Consider the following 19,583-nt stretch of genomic DNA (forward strand, 5'->3'; position numbering starts at 1 on the left):
AAGAACCTGCGCAAGGGTCAGCATCTTGAATTTCTCCTGCTTCAGGTAAAAGTTCAAGATTCTGAGTTCCAGGATTGGACGCAATCTGCCGTCCTTTTTGGGAATCAGGAAATACCGGGAGTAGCATCCCTGACCCCTTTCCTGCTCCGGAACCACCTCTATTGCACCCTTCTGAAGCAAGGCTAGAACTTCTTTCTGCAGGAGAAGCAGATGGTCTTCCAAGCAATAACCTTGGCAAGGAGGGTAAGGGGGAGGAAACTCCCGAAAGGAAAGGGTGTACCCAGTCTCTACGAGGTTCAAAACCCAAAGGTCTGTTGTAACAGATTTCCAACCCCGTAGAAAGTAGGACACCCGACCCCCCACAGGTCTTACATGATCCGGGATGGGGGATCTAGGGCTGCTTCCCTGATGCTTCATTGGGAGCAGAGGAGGAGGAGGAAGAAGAGGGGTTGCGTCCAGAACCTCCCCGACCCCTTTGCCTCCCTCTATAGGATTTATAGAGGGGATTCTGCTGCTGTTGTTGCTGCTTCTGTTGGGGCTGCCGGTAAGAGCGAAAAGACGATCTTCCAAAACCCCTAAACTTTCGAAAAGACGAACCCCTAGCAGGAGCTTGCAGTCCCAAGGATTTTGCAGTCAACCTGCTGGCCTTAAATCGCTGCAGGGCAGAGTCTGCTTTCTCCCCAAACAGCTTCTGTCCGTCGAATGGCAGATCAACCAGCGTAGCTTGCACATCAGGTGAGAACCCAGAGGTACGGAGCCAAGCCTGCCTCCTTGCGGCAACAGACGACCCCATGATCCTTGCCACCGAGTCCGCAGTATCCAGCCCTGACTGGATAACTTGCCTGGCAGCCGCCTGAGTGTCCGCCACAACCTCCAAAAAGGACGACTTATCCCCCTCAGGCAACTTAGGGGCCAAAGACTTAATGGAGTCCATTAGTGCATGTGCATAACGCCCCAGCAGACATGTAGCATTAGTTGATTTTAACGCCATACTTCCTGTGGAAAAGGTCTTTTTGGCTGCCTGATCAACCTTTTTAGATTCCCTGTCAGCTGGAGACTGAGGGAAGGCACCCGAAGCATGCTTGGAACATGAAGCCTGCACAACCAAGCTGTCCGGAGATGGATGAGTTGACAAGAAGTCAGGATCCCCTTGTGCAACCTTGTACCTTCTTGCCACCTGTCTGCACACCGCCGGAGATGAAAGGGGTTTCTTCCACACCTCCAAGACCGGCTCCAAGATGGCCTCATTGAAAGGCAACAAAGGCTCTGATGTTGATGATGGAGAATGCAACACTTCTGTAAGCAAGTTGGATTTGTACTCCACAGAAGGCAGCTGCAAATCCAAAAGTTCTGCTGCCTTTTTGATCACTACATGATAGGGAGCCAATTCCTGAGGTGGAGAAGACCTGGCAAATGCATGCTCCCACTCTGGGGTTGTATCCAACCCACTAGCTTCATCAATGCCTTCAAATTCATCTGAAGAAGAGTCGACCTCACCTTCTTCCACCTCTGTCCGATATCTCCCTTCCTCCAACACCCTCTGGGCCTCCCTCCTCGACCGGATCCGTGGAGCCGGTGTCGACGACGTCGTACGCGGCGTCGGAGGACCCAAAGGTACCGGAGTCGGCGGCGCCATAGGTGGAGTCGGCGGCGCCGGACGCGGTGCCGATGGAGTCGGCCTCGGCGTCGAGGAAGGCTCTGAAGTCTGCTGGTCCTTCCGAGGTCGAATCGGATCTCCAGACGGCGCCGGAAACTGCCAAGAAGGCGCCATCGGCATAAAGGGCTTAAAGGGGGCCTGAGCATACTGCTGCGGCACCCCCAGTGTAAAAGCCATCGAACCCACGGGACCAGTTGGTGCTCCGGATGGGTAGGCCGCCCTATTAAAAATGCCATACATAGCATTTAAGAAATTGGCAGAATCTGTACCTGGAGCCAGGAACTGAGGAAAAGGAACAGACCCTGTATCCCCTTGTGGAGTCTCCGGCGTCGGTTCCGCAGTATCTTCTACCGGAGCCTCAGACTCTTCAGGCACCGGAACAGACTCTTCCTGCTCCTGTTCATGCATGGAAGCATCCGACTCCACTCGAACCGGAGTCGATGCCTTAGACGGATCCGATGACCGCGTCGGGGACTGAGTCGGAGTCTGCTTCTTCGAAGGAGAACACCTCGGTGACTTCAAAGGTGAAGGAGAAGGAGACAAGCCTTTGCTCCGGCGTCGACGGGGCGAAGCCGACCTCGACCTCGACTTCCTGGACCTCGAGGACCGACGTCGAGAAGAATGTTTCCTCTTCTTGTGGTGCTTCTTCGACCTCGAAGACTTCGAAGTCGATGACCCCCTCTTCGACTTCTCCTTTTTCCTCCCTCTCTACTCCTCACCGATCTTCTTCATGAAGAGCTTAATCTTCCTCTCCTTGAGTGCTTTCGGGTTCATGCTTCTACAGCATCCGCACTCCTCCATATCGTGTTCTGAAGAGAGGCACCATAAACAGTTCTGGTGTGGATCCGTCATCGACATCAGACCTCCACATTCCCTACAGGGCTTAAAGACCGACTTTCTAGTCGAAGACATACTTGAACAGAGTAACACGGCTAAACTACAAAGTAGCTAAAGAGCACTGGAAAAAAAACGTTGCGCGTCGAAGGCGCGGAAAAAAGGGAACTGACGTCATCACGCCGACGTGGGCTTCTTATGGTTCCGGTGACGTCGAACGGAGTCGCGAGTGGAGCCGATGCATTATGACGTCGCCCACGTCGACGTGGAGTGCTGGGGAAGAAAAGTTCCGTGGAATGCTGGCGCAGGGGATATTCACAAGGTGAGGAATCCACTGGCAGATGTATCCATCAGAATATTAAGTACAGCTCCAGCATATTTCGACGCATCGACACTATTGCACCGCTCAGAACCGATGCATGTCCATCGATGCCGACGCATCGCCGCTGCCATGATGATTGAGTCCATTGCATTGCCGGCTGCTCGGCACATCCCGACACATCTTTGACTTTGCCCGGCTCAAAGCCGACGCATTGTCTTCATCCTATGGTTTAACGATGACACAACGCCTTTTTGCTTCTTGCTTCTCTGCTCCAATGACGACACATCGCCACTTTGCTTTTTGCATCTTGGCTCTGTCGACGACACAACTAAGGTACTTTGCAGCAGACCACGGCTGTTCCCTGTATCCAACCTGTGCTCCATTGCGGTTGGCCTGAACGTTTGGAGTTGACCCGGTCTAGCGCAACCAGATTGCCCCGGTTGGTGCCTTATGCTTTTAAGCACTACATTTGAGTTCATTCTTTAAAAATGCATAACTCTGGTTATAAATCTTGTATATTTATTGTTTTGTTAATTAAATTAAGCTCTATTGTTTCCAATGGGGTCTGGTATCTTTTTGAGTGGGGTTTTCACTGTTTTACTGTTTGAAATGTGGCACAAATACTTTACACATTACCTCTTAAGATAAGCCTGACCGTTCTGTGCCAAGCTACCAGGGGGTGAGCATAGGTTAATTTAGGGTGCGTTTATGACTTACCCCAGCTAGGATTGGGGTTCTTTCTTGGACAGGGTGCATACCTCTGCCAGCCAGAAACCCAATTTCTAACAAAATGCCCTGGGCCTGTGTACAACTTTGGCAGTTGGGGATGGGGGCCCTTCCCATATACCACAGCCTAGCAGGATGGAAGTATGTTCTGTGGAAGTATTAAACTTGAATCAGCCTAAAGCGTGAGGAAATGGCCAGAGAACGTGAGGGCTTTTAAACCTCTTCCCACTCTTTGTCCTCTAGGTAAACAAGGACTTGCTCCCACAGATTCATCAGAGGGTCGAGTGTGTTAACCATCAATGACCTATATACTGTGCATATACCTTCCTGTCGATCTGCTCCATGGTTAACTTGGGCTCCAGGAGATTTATTGTCCTAACTGAAAACAAAGTAGATAACTGAAAACAAGGCAGAGATATCTGAAGAACTGTGTTTTCTGTAGAGAGAAATACGTGGACAACTGTTCAAACAATGTATTATGTTTGAGGACTCACACTTCAACTAAAGTTGAGATGCCTATCAGTTCCAAATACTGAAGAATGTCTAGCTGGCTGTGTGGTGCAGCCACAAAAGAGTTTCTTTCATCAATATTCCATCAGTCAGTGTGCTGCAGAGCTTTGTGACAGCATTACATTGGTATTCTGGTGATGGGTGGTAACGCATGGTGTACAGTAGTTCCATATAGGATAGATTATAGGGTGCTTCTGAAGCAGGGTCTAATTTTACCATATTGTGCCCCAGGCCCATTCTGTCCACATCTGAAGCACGAGAGTCTCAAATGTCCCTGCCAGCACATAGATAGGGTTGTGCTAAATTGTCCAAACTGCCTTGAGCGTTTGCAGAGGCAGTAGGCCTTTGTTCCCTCCTGTAACCTCAGATGTATCTCTCCTCTGAAGGCCAATAACCTCAGATCACTGTCTTTCTGATGAAGAAGTCACTGAGCCCCTGCCCTATGCGTGCTCATCTTACTGTACATTAAGAGGATGTAGCAATGGCAGGATGCATCTGTCATCTAGAAGAACAAGAAACTAAGACACTGTCATGGCTCAAAATTAACAAAAACCTTTTGATGAACTATGTACCTTATAAGGAGCTTCCGCTTTAAAGTTTCCGAGAAGTGACGCAAATTGTTTTCAATAAAAGGTTCAGCTTTTGTTATGTTTTGTGGTCTAACACCTGCTAATGTTTAGACTTTGCGGTCAACAGTTGCTCATTAAAACTGTATAAAAGGAATGTCCACTGACAAACTCGTTGATCGCCTCATATACTGTAATCACGTTGAGGTGCTCCCAGTAGCTGTTTGATTTATTTAACATTAGATAAGGCCTCATTGTATTTTGATATTCAGTTTTTCTCTCTCTCACTCTCTTTGAATTTCCGTGATTTTAAACTTGCCAGACTGCATGTTTTTACTCTTGATCAGTGATGTGTCTTCGACACTTGTTACTTGCTAGATTGTATGGTGTTATTTTTGATTAACGATGTCTCTTTTGACACTTGTTACTTGTTTATTTTAAATAAATAGTGCCACTCCAGACTCAATTCCTGCTTCTCAAGAGTGTGTCTTGTTATTTCAGAAAACACATTCAGTGTCAGTTCCTGTGGTGAAAAACTACCCTCTAACAATTGGCGACCAACAAAGGGATGTGCATAAGGATCTCCAGACTGTAGGGAACGGGACTTTTCCTGTGGCTGTAGCCAGAGTTTGCCCCTAGTCGGCCCTTCCTGCCTGAGCCGCCGTACGCATCCGGGTAAGTCAAAGAGCTTTTTGTTTTTCTCTTTGTCTTGCCTACTGTGGTGTAAGTCCTGGGGTTATTTGGTTGTGGGCCTGCGGGTGTCATATTACTGTCCCGGTCCCCCCGTCCTCTTTCAGACTGTCACTGTCACCTTGCCATGGCAAAAATCATTTTTTTTTAAAACACACACAAGCAGGCACCGAGCCAGGAATTATTGTACGACCTCGAGGTTTGAGGTTTGTGGTTTTTGGGTTTCCCATGCAAGACTTCACTTAACAGTTCAGTATTCTGTATTTTCTTCATTTCGTCTGTCTAGAAAAGACAGGGATCGCCTATTGGCGTCTATCTGTGGTAGGGCATGTGAGCAGACAGGCCAGGTCTCTCATGCACCAGGGGCATTTCGGTGTTTTTCTCCTAAGTAAAACACTGATGCGATGATTCCAACGCCTATCTAATCAGATATAGGTAGGAAAAGGGGAGTTGCATCTGGCCTCTCTCAGCTTTTGCAGGCTTTCAGGGTTAGAGTCCCTGAGAATTTACTGTTCTTATATAGTGAGGGGTAAGGAAGGACACACCGTGTTGTGTCTCTCAACTTTTGCAAGTTCCTAAGGGTTAGAGTCCCTGAGGTTTTCAACTGTCCATATATTGTGACAGGTAAGGGAGGCATAGTACTGACAGTATTAAAGTCTTCAGCTTTCTGCAGATGTAATGGGTTAAGGTGCCACAAAGCCAGTAGAAAACAAACAAACAAATAAATAAATGGAGGGCCTCGCTAGCTTGTCGCATTTTCGCATTAATAATTGAAACGTTTCTGGCTTCATAATGAAATAAGATGAAGTACTTCAGTTTCGAAACAATCTCCCTTTTCAGTTTCCTGCTCTCTCCGTTCAAGGGAAAGTTAAACGACTGCTATTTATTTGAACTTTTTAGAACATTTGAATTCTTTCTTTCATTCTGTTTCTGGCAAATAATGGCCATTGTGAGGATTGCAGACACTTGCCTTTTCTAATTAGTTGTGAATAAGTTGTGGACTTTGTTGAAGAAGCTGCTGTCTTTATCCATGGGCTGCTTATGATTTTTCTATCTCCACGTTTTCAAGTGACTCTGTTGTGTTTCCTTCTAAGATTGGTGTCTTGAGCAGCAGGTCAAGCTCCAGACTGACCATGAGTCACCTCTTTCACAAACAACAGCCTACACATGTTCAACAAATCAGTAGTTTTGGCTGTCATATCAACAGACTTTAAAAGATCATAGATCCAACTCCTACTAAAAGTCTCCATTCTTAAATCCTCAAACGGCAAAGTACAGGAGATGAATGTCAGTCTACGTGTAGCAGCACTGCTCGAAAGAGCTGTATATATCGAACTACCAGAGCATAGAGGATCAGCAGGTTGCGATCTGAGATGAACTTAATAAGTGACCTGACTTGGAAGGTGCCCATGATCTAATCCTCCAAGATCGACTGACCGCTTTCAACACTCTGAACAGGTCTGCCCCATCAGACGCATAGTATGGATCACAATTACCAAAGCTGCAGCATGTTTACATTTCTTTCTAAAAGAGACAACGCCAACATTTCAAGGGGCAACTCACTTTCCAAACTTCACAAATGACTAAGAGGAATACCAAAGAATTCCCCTCTCCACTTCAAAACAGAACTCAAACCATGGCTAATAAGTTAGATCATGTGGACACACGTGCTATGCTGCAGATGATATGCAATGTTCAATCACTATAAATAAGAACAACACTCTAGACCAGAATGCCATTTCTGACTGAATAAGGTCAGTCTGCGGATGTCTGAAAACCAGAGCGAACTAAATTCTGACACAATTGTACTGATTATAAGTGGCAGAAAATCCCTAATCGCTGCCCTTTCCTTGGCAAGCTCCCATAGGCCAATGCTAGTCACCATGAAATATCATAAGAATCTCTGTGTACTCATGAGTACAGACCTCTTACTGCTACAGCAAAGAAATAAGAAATTCAAGTCAACATTTCTTCACATCAGATCAGCGGGATACGTTTTCCCCTTCCTAGTTTTCCCCCAAGGAGTCACCGCAGTCTTGCCTGTCGTTGTATCTAAAGTGGATGAAGTAAATGGGCTCTATTGAGGCACACACAACACATTACTATATCTCTCAAAGCTCTGCAGTGACTCCCAGTCTCCTGCGTCACCTACAAAGTGATGGATAGAGCCTGCAATTCCAAAAATACCAAATAAAAAAAAAAAAAACTTAAGATCTTCTACTGAACATCTTTTCCCTACCCCTCCTTACAAAAAATCATGCGTGCTATGGATATCGTACTACAGTCAAGGCAGACAAACTATGGAATTCAGTCCCTAGCACATTTGTAACATAGATGAGATGACACCTCCCACAAAGTACTCAAACACAGCTTTTCCATTTCCTAAGAAATAAGTTGATCACTCCTACATCTGCTGAAATGTTCAAAAGTTCCCTCAACCTTAAACGCCAAGCCCCCTCACCACCAAATGACCATCTGTCATCACAGCTCAAGTTTCAGGATTAAGACAAACAAACATTAAAAAATCCAACAGACAAGGCGAGAGTAAGAATGAAGTAAACACCCCACAAACTTTGATGAATAGCACTCAGCTACAATCCACTCTCTCCTTATTTACATTCTCCTACCGCAGGAAGTCTGCACTAACTAAGATTACTGATTTCTGTATAAGACCTACTGTCACACACAACCAACCCTCACAGAACTCAATACAAGCCATTACAGTAACCATTAATTGGAAATTACTTTTAATGAGAAGGAATGCTAGGAGAAAAGAGGAAAAATTATATTTTCCCTTTGCAGTACCCATTGTAAAATATAGCATTGTAGCACCCCAGAGCAGGTTATACCAGCCATTAAAGGTCTGCTCTGGTGTTTCAGGGCAGAGCCAAAGGCAAGGCCTCATGCCAGCGCAATGTCCTAATTCTGGGCGACTCAATTTACAAATCCTCAATTCTTCAAAGCTTCAGTTCCTTTCACAGCTCTTACCAACAGTTGTGAGTGGATTCACACAGCAAGAGCTATGGAAATGGGCAGCATTCAGACCCCGACCTCCTTGGGCTCTGCAAAACTGTTTTTGTTTGGCAGAGCCGAGGGAGACAGGAGCCAAGCAGCATTCCCCAGCATTCCCCACCTTGCTCCTTCCAAGGCTTAACTGACACTAAAAGCAAGGGAAGAGTGAGGGGGAAGCGTTGTTATCTACCTATATCAACACAGTCTGGGCCATATTTATCAAGTAGTTGCATCGCACTTGCACCATGCAACGGGGTGCATGCGCGACGCAACTACTAAATACAATTTATCAAGCGACGCAACACCACCTTGCAAGGCTCTGAGTGGCTTGATAAATCTAGAGTAACGCAGCACAGCTCAAATTGCTGCGTTGCATTACTCTGCCCCAGGGAGGCATTCCATGGGTGGTGCATGGGTGTTCCCACACAACACCCATGGAATTTGACGCATTCCTAGATTTATCATTACTGGTAGGCCTGTGAATGTGTCAAAATGCTTCGCCTTTCCAGATGAAATGTAATAAGGAGAAATATGTTTATTTCTCCTTGTTTTTTCCTCTTAAGAGGACATAGCCTCAGAGGATTGTTTTTGTACCGGAAGGTGTCCCCTACTGCACAAAAACAATCCTGCTTACATCACAGACACCCTTGCTCCATGGTGTAAGGGTGACTGCGTTTGGCGCTAGGCAGCACGCTGTGCTCCAGCACTAGTAAAATACAGATATGCCCCTGTGGCATTGGAAAGTTGACAGAAGCGGGCCTCTACTAGTGCTTATACTCTGCTGCTCCTCCATTGTCCTCATTGCACCGATCAACATTCCACTGCTCTATTATTTCATCTCAGTTTAACAGATAGGTAAATTAATTACTTATTTCATCTCGCACATTCACATTTTCACACCTTCCTTCCAGTAAGGCAGAAACATTCCTTTAATGCACTTCCATGTTATGGCTTTGTAACATGAACACCTGTTAAGTCTTACGCTTACACTTTAAACACAAGAAAAACAGAGTGAAGTATGCTCCTTAGCTTGTGGCAAATTAGCAATTATGTTTTATTTTCACTGGCATTTTTTACCAATCATTAAGTATTAATACAAACTATTGAGGTTTCATATCGCCCCTTTAATACATACAAAACATCACTATAAAACTCCATTGTACCATCTTATTAACATAAAATTGATCTCTTTTTACTTATTGTTTTGTTAGCCCATAAAATCTAGTAGTTTCACTTTATTTTCTCTTAAATACATTTCTTTTGGTTTCTAACAGTGACGGTTCCATTTGATGCTGTCAAATGGCCATGCTCTCCACTTGTTCCCACCAACAGTGCTACTGTGGCCAATCATATTGCTCAGTAACAGGTGGGGGTAGGGTGTGATCATGAGGTCAGTGCTTTAGGGGGTGTGGGTGCTGGCAGATATATTCACAGTAGCGTTAGACCCAGATGGGCAGTGCGAGTGGATCTACGAAAAAAACACAGATAAGGAAACTGTCCATTGAACTGACGAGTGGTATGTTCCATATCATTATGTGTGGTACTACAAACATACAGGTCTCCTGAATCCCAGGCTGTATGCAGAGGCTGTCTCTTTTAAGATCACAAAGAGTTCTCATCTTAGGTACACCCCGAACCCCCAGAGTGAAAGTGTAGTAGGCACTTGAATCACAACATTCACTGTCCACATAAATGGACTGTTAAAAGGCAACCATTTTAGAGGCATAAATTATTCTTTTTTCATAATGTCTGTATGTGGCTATTGGAACAGCATCCGGGCATCTCAATCTCAAAAACATCGTGAATGGGATCTTAGTTCCTTCAAAAAGCAGCTGAACCACAATGATCCTGATAGGTACTTTGGGCTCTATTTACACCCTATATAATTGGACTGAAAGCATTGCACGTTCAATAATTCAGCTATATGGACAAGCTTAGCTCATGCAACCCTTCATGTGTGGGAACCTCTGAGCTCCCTCTGCTTTCAGGAAAATGCACAATGTTCTTCCAGCTGCGGGTGCTCTGTTGTACTGCTACCCTTATTGTGACCAAGCTCACGTGTTCATTATTTGGAATACATTCCTTAGCATGACATCTGAGTACCATCTAAGTTAGTGACCTCTACCCCACTCACATTAAGCAACACTGCAGCCCCTTCATCTCAGGAATTGTCTACAATTTAATACAAAAAACATTGTTTAAAAAGTTAAAAAGAAAGAGAACTGGCCTAACCTTTTTGTGGCCTCATGACCAATGTTCACCCCCCCCCCCCCAATTCTATCCCAGACAGGCGTGCAAAAAGAAGAAATTAAAACAAACAAACATGCTAACCCCGAGATGAAGGAGCAAGCTTCCGCCAAGGAACGAAATAAGTTGACTGTGACGCACGAAGAAGCAATACATAAAAGGCACTGACCCACAGCATTGTGGGTAATTGGCATGCTTCGTATTCCGCCCACAGCCCGCTAATGCTGTATACTACCACACCAGTGTTTATTCACGCCTGGACCGAAAGTGTCACAGTTACTTCATATGTCTCTAGATCCAAAAGGCAGCAGGAAATCGGGAGAAGTTTGCAAGCAGATTTTCAACTTGACGTGGTTAGTGCATTTGCCTAGGATGGGGGATCATGTCCATTCATTGGTGGTGGTGGGGGAGAAAAGGCATCTATGGTTTGAAAGCAGGTGTGTGCTATGCACACGGAGGCCTATGCCCCTTCCTCATGTTCAGGGAACGGTGACTTGGTACGGGCTTCCTGGCACGTTCTCGTCCCCCCACTTGACGATCAGAATGTAGTTGCCCTTCTCCTTGACTGTGTAGGTGACGTTGTACAAACGGTTTCCCATGTGTTTCACGTATACCTCTTCGCATGGTGTCTTCGGGCCGTGCACACCCACCATCAACATGTTGGTACCTGAACATGGAGAAAGACAGCTTTTAATGAGGATCACTGGCATTCCCTATTTTGGCTTCAGCAGTTCACTAATGTTTATTGCTACACAATCCATGTCAAACTTTTAACAACACCCCCAAGGGCGTTCAATAAACAGCTTTTTTAGGTCTAAATTCAAGTCAAAATTAGGTGGCAGGAGCCTTTGAGATGATTACTGGTTCACTGTTCTCCTGAAGTATGCCCCCTCTAGAGGCATTAGATTAAAACAAAAAACATTTCAAAATCTCCACTGAGAGGGATAACTCCAAATCGTCCCGTTTTCTGCCAGTGCCACAAAAAGGGCCCAAAGTTGGGCAGATTCATCTGTGAGCTTAATGTGCAGACAGACATATTCCACTGAGACCACCCCTCTGTGAGTTCCAGATTCACAACTACTCTTGTTTTATGCCTGTGCCCGCTCTGGTAAGTCAGATTCACATTTCTGAGAAACAACCCGACCACCCTCTCCCACCCCATCAATACCACAAACATGCCAAGTCATGTGACCCTAAAGAGCCTGTAACTCTCTGGCTTGTCACAATAAACATATTTCTGCCACCAGTGACCCTCTTGTCTCTTGCCATACCTGATAGCCCCATTTATGAGGTGTTTTGTGTTGCTTTGCTCATTGCAAAACTCTGCAGGACAATAATCCCCTCTCATACCCGGTCTGTCTGGCTTGTGGTACAGTAAGTATTGGAGGTTCAACTGTGATCTCGCGATGACACAATGCTTCTATTACTTGTGCCACTGTCAGTGTTTCCTTACTACTCCAATGCTTGTATCACCTTTGGTGCTGTAAGCTTTACATGCCATGTGCCTGTTTAACCTATGCTACTCTCATTTCCACAGAGAGCTCCTACTCGCCTCTCTGCCTACATGTCCTGTTTCTTTTTGAGCTTCCTTTCATCCATTGTCTCTGCATGACATGTACTAATCCATGTGGTGCATGGAAATTGCAAGCACCGAGCATTAAGAGGAGTCCCCCTTTACCTGTACGAATGATGTTACTGTACGCTCTTCAGAAAACTCCTTTTTAGCCCTGTTTGTGTTATTATAATATATTTAGGAAGCTCTTCTAAACCAGTAATCTTTCACGATTTTTTTGCTGTGAACTTCTCAGGGAGGTCTTCCTAATCCCATTTACCTGTGTAAGTTATGCCATTGTAATTTTTGCACAGTAGTTTCTCATGCTTGTCATTTAAGACTAGAGTTACTGCACGCTTTGAATTCTGCTCTCTCTTTCCATCTGTATGCAACTTAGTTATGACTCAAGTTTGTTTGACTTATTCTAGAGTACACTCTGCTGGAAGGTCCCTCTGTTGCCATTTCCTGATGATTTGTGGTAGTGTCAGATCTTTAAGGAAGTTCATCTTTCCCCTTGCGTCTGTATGACTTGTCTTATTGTAAGCTTTGCCTTGAGCGCACTCTCACCTTCTCTGCCTACATCACCTCTGCTACTGTCAAATTTTCGGTGATTTCCCTTTTGTAGTCCTCTATTGTTTGTGCTGCAATAAACATTGTAGAACAAGCATTGTGGAACACAGTCAGCATTATAGGGGAGTCCCACAACAGACAACCCCAATCACGCTTCCTAGAATCTTTTCTTTTTATAGAACAGTAAGTGAACCTTTCAAGTCAACCACTCAAAAGCAGGATTCTGCATGACATGTGAATCTACAACAGATTCATACTCCAAATTAACCTCTCTAAAGTCTCAGCATAAAAATCTAGATGAGTGCTTTTTGCTTTTTCATGTGGTTGTTCTCTACAATACCACTGTCACATTTGTTTCAGTCCTACAAGCTTTGTTGAATTCCTCTTCGCCCCACCCCTCTACTTTGTTGCCCTACTGCACTCACCTGCTTTGCTGCAGTCAACTGTGAAGGCATTTTTCTGTCCCACAAGGGCCCTGGAAAGCCCTGTGCCTCTGGAAACCACCTTGCTGGCATCTGATGAGAATTTTGGCAGCGAACTGTATCCACCCACACTAGACGACTTTGTAACAGTTTCCACCAATACAGTCGACGTCTCATGCAAGCTGTGACCTCCAGAAAGACGTGGACCTAAGGAAGAAGACAACAGAAATATAAACTGTTTGGCAAAGACACTTCAGCTACAGATGTTAAACGTTATCATCCACATATATGCCGATCCAAATAGAAAGTTCAAAGGAAGGATGGTACAACTTGATAAGGTAGCCATTACTGAGAGTCTCTTTGTAGCCCACTGGGCACAATTTACTTTAAGCAAGATTAAATAGAAAAACATATATAAATAACTGATATTTGGTGTTTACATGAAGGGTAGTCTGTCTTAAAGATTACACTTGTAAAGTTCGATGCATTTCAACTGTCCAGAGGTGTGGTGTGGCTATATACCAACAAATTAATAAGAACGTATGCTAGATTCTGGCAGCTGCGGGAAGTCAGTGGTGATTTCCATTGTTAGACCTGTCAGCCCTTTGGGTGGTCCCTCCTCATCATTATTTATTTTGTCCCACTTTTTGCCTCAAACCCTGTTAGAATTTTTCCTTTTTGGGAACCACCAGACTTTTTAGTGTTGCTGCAGATTCAGGGAGCCATTTTATCTACCCCTGGAACTTCTGTCTGAGGGCCTGGAGCACAAAATGGTGGCCACCTGTGACATCACCAGCACCCACTGGAACCTACTAGAACCTTCTGCAACATTCTGGAGCCCTGTGACAGTTGGAGGCGGTTTAGAATGTTGGGAAGCTAAGACAGAGAGTTGGCAGTTGGAGCTGGCAGTTGGCACCTGACTGGTGAAGAGAGAGCAGCAGAAACCTGAAGGAGGAAGGAGTGAGGCAGCAGGGGTGGAAACTTGTGCCTGGAGTGGGGTCCATAAACCCACCCTTGATACTAGTCCCTACTGACTGAGCCCAGCCTGGAGCCCTGTGAGGGAAGAAGCAAGAAAAACCATCTTAAGGACCTGGACAGCAGGAACAGGCCTTAGAATCCAAGAACAGCAAGATCCTGACCTGGATACTGGTTTCCCTGGAGTCTGACGTCGAGTAGCCTGGAGACCTGGAGCCCGAGGTGGAGAAACGGCGCTGACTGGAAAAGCAGACGTCGTACCCGGAGCCGCCAGAGGTCGAGAGAGGGCGCCGACGGAGGTCGGAGAAGTACCAGAGGTCGAGGAGGAAGTCACCCGAGGTCGAGTGAGCGGCGTCGACGGGGGAGTGAAGTCCGCCCTCCGGAGTCGCCGGAGACCGAGGTGAAGCGTGCCGGAGGTCGGGAGTGGAGGTCGCACTCCGGAGTCGCCGGAACCTGAGGAGAGGAGCACCGGAGGTCGGGAGTGAGGTCGCACTCCGGAGTCGCCGGAACCTGAGGAGAGGAGCACCGGGGGTCGGGAGTGGGGATCGCACTCCGGAGCCGCCGGAAGTCGACATCGAGCCAAGGCCGGCCGACGTCATCGAACCTGAGGTCGCCATCGGACCGGAGCCGCCCGAAGTCGACATCGAGCCAAGACTGCCCGACGTCATCGAATCGGAGGTCGAGATCGAGCCGAGGCCGCCGACATCGATCCGGAACCGCCTACCGGCGTCGTCAAGAACTGACATTGTGCCGAGGCCGCCGACATCGAACCGGAACCGCCTCACGGCGTCGACACGACTCCAGCGGCGTCGGAGCTTCAGAAAAAGGGCAGTAAGTGGAATAGAGGGCGCCTAAGGCCCTGTGGAATCCTAAGAGACTACTCTAGGGGTTAGAGAGGTGCTGGAACCAGCTTGACTGTGCCAGGGGTGAGCTGAGACTAATTCAGAGGGGTTGTGTAGAGTGAGAGAGCCAGGTCTCTAGTATTCCCCCCCTTGATCTACCTCAGTTTAGGCCTCAGCCTTGTCCAAGCCAGGGAGTAGACACCCTCAAGCCATCCACCTAACCACAAGCCGTGCCTGGGCCAAATCAGCCCATAGTAATCTCAAATGTGATCTGATTCTATAAGTGTCACTGTCAGCTTTTAATTATTTATTGAGAGCACTGTATTTATTGTATTTAACCTATTTATTGCTTCACTGTATTTATTGTTCCACAGTATTTATGGTCGCTCAATATTTATTGGTTTGCAGTATTTATTGCCTCAGAATATTTAATTGCCTGTATGTATTGCACTTATGTTTATGCCTTAATTATTTATGATCACCCCTATTTATTGAATCATTAAGCCAGTATTTATTTGACCTGCACTATTTAAAAAGCCTTGTATATTGTGATTGTGTTATTATTTATTTAATCAGCAACTAAGAGAAAAAGAAGATAAAGAAAGATATTTTCATAATTTTTACGGTGTAGAGTCGTTTTTGGAACGGATGCACGCATGGTTATTGTATGGGTATGACGTATGCTTAGCACGGTGCCTGACCCCTGACCACTCGAGCCAAGCTACCACTGTATGTCCTGGAAAGACCCCGTTACCACCACCCTTTCCGGTGTGGGAGTGGAGAATTTCCAACATAATTGGTGTTCAGTGGTGGGATAGAGCTGTGCCTACGTATACTCAACAATAACTGTGGGTAGTCCATAGGCCTACACCGGGAGTTTTCTGAAAGCGGCCTTCCTAATTGTGAGTTTTTGTTTTTCCAAATTTACTCTGGTGGTGGGAGAAGGTATTATATAAGGTACCCCCCTGCATAGTTACTGCAAATAACTGTCCTCTGACCTGAGTGGGCAAGATGGAGTTTGTACTGGAGAATTTAGAAACGTACACTGTGGCCCAACTCAGGGAGTTTTTGTCAGCGGGAGGGGGTGTATTGTCCCCCAGGAGCAAAGAAGGGTGCACTCCAAACCAGCTTAAGGGCTTGGGGGGAGGCCCGCCGAGAAAGCAAGGCTGAGGAGGAGGACAGGGATAGAGAGCCCGACAGTGAGGGAGCTGGTTTGTACCAACCTGAGGTGGGGAACCTGTCAGCGGGGCCCAGGACACTTTCCAGGAAGGGCAGCAGTGCCTCTAGCGGTGGCTTGTCTGAAGTGGAGTTAACAGACCGGAGGGAGAAAAGACAGCTCACATGGGACTTAGCAAGGCTGGAGAAAGAGAAGGAGGAACAGAGGATGGCTCATGAGATAAGGCTGAAAGAGATAGATCTTCAGATCCTGAGAATCGGGGCACGCCCTGTACCTAACGGTGGCAGCGAAGAACGAGAGTACACCAGGGAACCCAAACCCTACCTGCCAAAGGACATAGTAGCTAGCTATGGGGTGGGTGACGATATCGCCAAGTGGCTAGCGGCCTATGAGGTCTCGTTAAGGGCCCATGGGGTTCCAGAGAAGTACTGGGGAGGGGGATTGTACAAGTACATGCCTCCAGCTGGTAGGGATGCATTATTGGCCCTCGAGGAGGATGAGCATACCCACTACCCCACCATGAAACTGGCGCTCATAAGAAAGTTTGGACTAACACCCGAAAAGTACAGACAGAAGTTCAGGGGTAGTCACAAACTGGGCACACAGAATTGGGTGGACTTCCTGGACTATGCAAAGAAGGCACTAAAGGGTTGGATTCAGGGCAGTGAAGTGAGGAACTACGAGGGGTTGTTTGATCTAGTACTGAAGGAACACCTGCTCGAGAAATGTTTCCCTGAACTGCGTCAACACCTGGTGGATAGCAAGCTGACCAGTCCCCGGAAGCTTGCTGAGGAGGCGGACATTTGGGCTAGTACCCGGGTGTCCACAAGGGGGACTGGAGGGGATACTCAAAAGGTCGGACAGGGCGCCCCCCAGAAAAAAGAGGGAGGGGAAAAGAAAAAGGAGTTCTCCAAAGGCCCCCAAAATAATTTCCAAGGAAAGGGAACAGGATTCACCCCTAGGGCTAACCCACCCAGAAACCCTAATCCTGGCCAGAGTCAGCAGCCAAGGATTGTCCATTGCTACGAGTGCGGTGGCGTTGGACACTATAAAGGAGATCCGAAGTGCCTGAAACGACCACCCCCTCCCATTGGAGGAAAGACCCCCGGAGTAGCTAGTGTAGTGCTCGGGGAGGAGATGCCCTTAACTAAGGGAAGGGAGTGGGCGGGTGTCACTTTAGTGTCCCTGGGAGAACGGGAGATGGTTCCTAAGATCCAGGTGCCCGCAAATACCGTAAAGTATGGGCAGTGGGTCACCATCAACGGCCAAAGAGGGGAGGCTCTGAGAGACACAGGAGCCAGTATGACTATGGTGCGTAGCCAACTGGTGTCTCCAGAGCAGGTAATTCCCGATGTACTCCACCCAGCCGCGATGGCTGATGGCAGAACAGGCCACTATCCAGTGGCCGAGGTTCCCTTTGAATGGGGGGGGGTTGCAGGTTCACTTCGAGTTGCCGTAAGCCCTGCCGTGCCAGTCGATTGTCTACTGGGGAATGACATGGAGCACAATGCTTGGAAGGAGGTGGAATACCGGACTCATACTGAGATGCTGGGTACACCTGACTGGGCCTGTGTGAGCACAAGGTCCGCGACTACCCGGAGAGGGAGTTCGTTTCGGCTGGAGCCTGGAACAAAGGCCCAGCCAGCTGCCAGTCAAGGGAAGAACCGAGAGCAGGAGGAGCCTGCCTCGGCGTCCACACCCCGTAGGACGGATAGGCCACCGGAGGTGGTGGACCAGGAGTCTGCGGTGGGGGACGTTACCAAACTGGAGGACCTACCCATCCCGGCCGAGTGGCACGTGGAGGGAGGCCCGTCCAGGGAGGAATTCTGCCAGGGCCAGAGGGAGTGCCCTACCCTTGAGGGGCTGAGGCGACAGGCCGAAGCCCAGGCAGCAGGGAACGTTGAAGGGAACTACAGTGTTTACTGGGAGGATGGCCTCCTCTACAGTGAACCCAAGGCACCCCTACATGGATCGTCACGAGCCTTGGTAGTCCCTCAACGTTATCGAGCCTTCCTTCTGGAGTTGGCTCACGAGATCCCATTGGCAGGACACCTGGGGCAAGACAAGACCTTCGCCCGTCTTGTCCCACACTTTTATTGGCCTCAAATGAAAGTGTCGTCCGATACCTACTGCCGGACATGTGTGTCTTGCCAAGCCAGTGGGAAAACAGGGGTGAAGCTAAAAGCTCCCCTGGAACCACTTCCTGTCGTTAGCACCCCCTTTGAAAGGGTGGGCATCGACATTGTGGGTCCGTTAGATCCACCTACTACAGCTGGTCACAGGTTTATCCTGGTTCTGGTGGATCATGCCACACGGTACCCAGAGGCAATACCTCTGAGGACCATAACAGCACCTGTTGTGGCTAGGGCCCTGATGGGAATCTTTACCCGAGTGGGTTTTCCCAAGGAAGTTGTGTCCGACAGGGGGACCAACTTCATGTCAGCGTACATGCGGGCGATGTGGAAGGAGTGTGGAGTGACCTACCGGTTCACAACTCCTTACCACCCCCAGACCAATGGTCTGGTGGAGAGGTTTAACAAAACCTTGAAAGGCATGATCAGAAGTCTGCCTGAAAGCCTGCGGAGGAAATGGGACGTCCTCCTACCCTGTCTACTCTTTTCTTACAGGGAAGTGCCACAGAAGGGAGTGGGCTTCAGCCCCTTCGAGCTTCTGTATGGGCACCCTGTACGTGGACCTCTCAACCTGGTGAGGGACGGATGGGAAAGAACTCCCAGAAAGCTTCCCCAGGACGTGGTGAGCTACATGCTGGCCTTCCGGAGCCAAATGGCTAAGTTGTGGAAGCAAGCTTCTGACAACTTGGAAGCCAGCCAAGCAGTGATGAAGGCGTGGTATGACCACAACGCTCACCCGGTGGAGTTGGAGCCTGGCCAGAAGGTGTGGGTGATCGAACCAGGAGAGCTTAGCGCCCTCCAGGATCGCTGGTCAGGACCCTTTGAGGTGTTGGAGAAGAAGGGTAAGGCTACCTACTTGGTGGACCTGAAGACCCCTCGTCAGCCCCTACGGGTGCTGCACGCCAACCGCCTCAAACCCCACCACAAGAGGCCCGAAGTCATCTTGATGATGGTGACTGACGGAGCAGAGGACGCGGAAAGCGAGCCTCTCCCCGATTTGTTTGCGTCTCAAGAGAAGGATGGGTCGGTGGAGGGAGTGATTCTCTCCCCATCTCTAACTCCTGAACAGCAGGAGGACTGTCGCCAGGTCCTGGGACAGTACTCTTCGTTGTTCTCCCCTGTCCCGGGTAGGACTCACCTGTGCGTCCATGACGTGGACACAGGAGACAGCCCACCTGTGAAGTCCAAGATCTACCGGATGTCAGACAAGGTGAAGGCCAGCATTAACAGTGAAGTCACTAAGATGCTGGAGCTAGGAGTGATCGAACCTTCTAGCAGCCCCTGGTCCAGTCCGGTGGTACTAGTACCAAAAGCTGCACCACCGCGTGCCCAACCGGAACTGAGGTTCT

At 47.9% G+C, this 19,583-nt stretch overlaps 1 protein-coding gene across 5 annotated transcripts in view; it reads right to left on the reverse strand.

Moving 5' to 3' along the window:
- Window positions 1–9,347: 9,347 nt before the first annotated feature.
- Window positions 9,348–19,583, reverse strand: part of FLNC (filamin C) — a 206,718-nt gene continuing 196,482 nt past the window's right edge. For all 5 annotated transcript variants that reach the window (XM_085653708.1, XM_085653712.1, XM_085653707.1 and 2 more), the window contains 2 exons: window positions 13,112–13,315; window positions 9,348–11,231 (listed from right to left, as the gene is read on the reverse strand). In XM_085653708.1, coding sequence (XP_085509834.1) covers window positions 11,044–11,231; window positions 13,112–13,315 — 392 coding nt within the window. In that variant the 3' untranslated portion in view covers window positions 9,348–11,043. The remainder of the gene's footprint in view (window positions 11,232–13,111; window positions 13,316–19,583) is intronic.

The sequence above is a fragment of the Triturus cristatus genome, chromosome 4_1 (genome assembly GCF_964204655.1).
Source record: "Triturus cristatus chromosome 4_1, aTriCri1.1, whole genome shotgun sequence".
Lineage (NCBI taxonomy): Eukaryota > Metazoa > Chordata > Amphibia > Caudata > Salamandridae > Triturus > Triturus cristatus.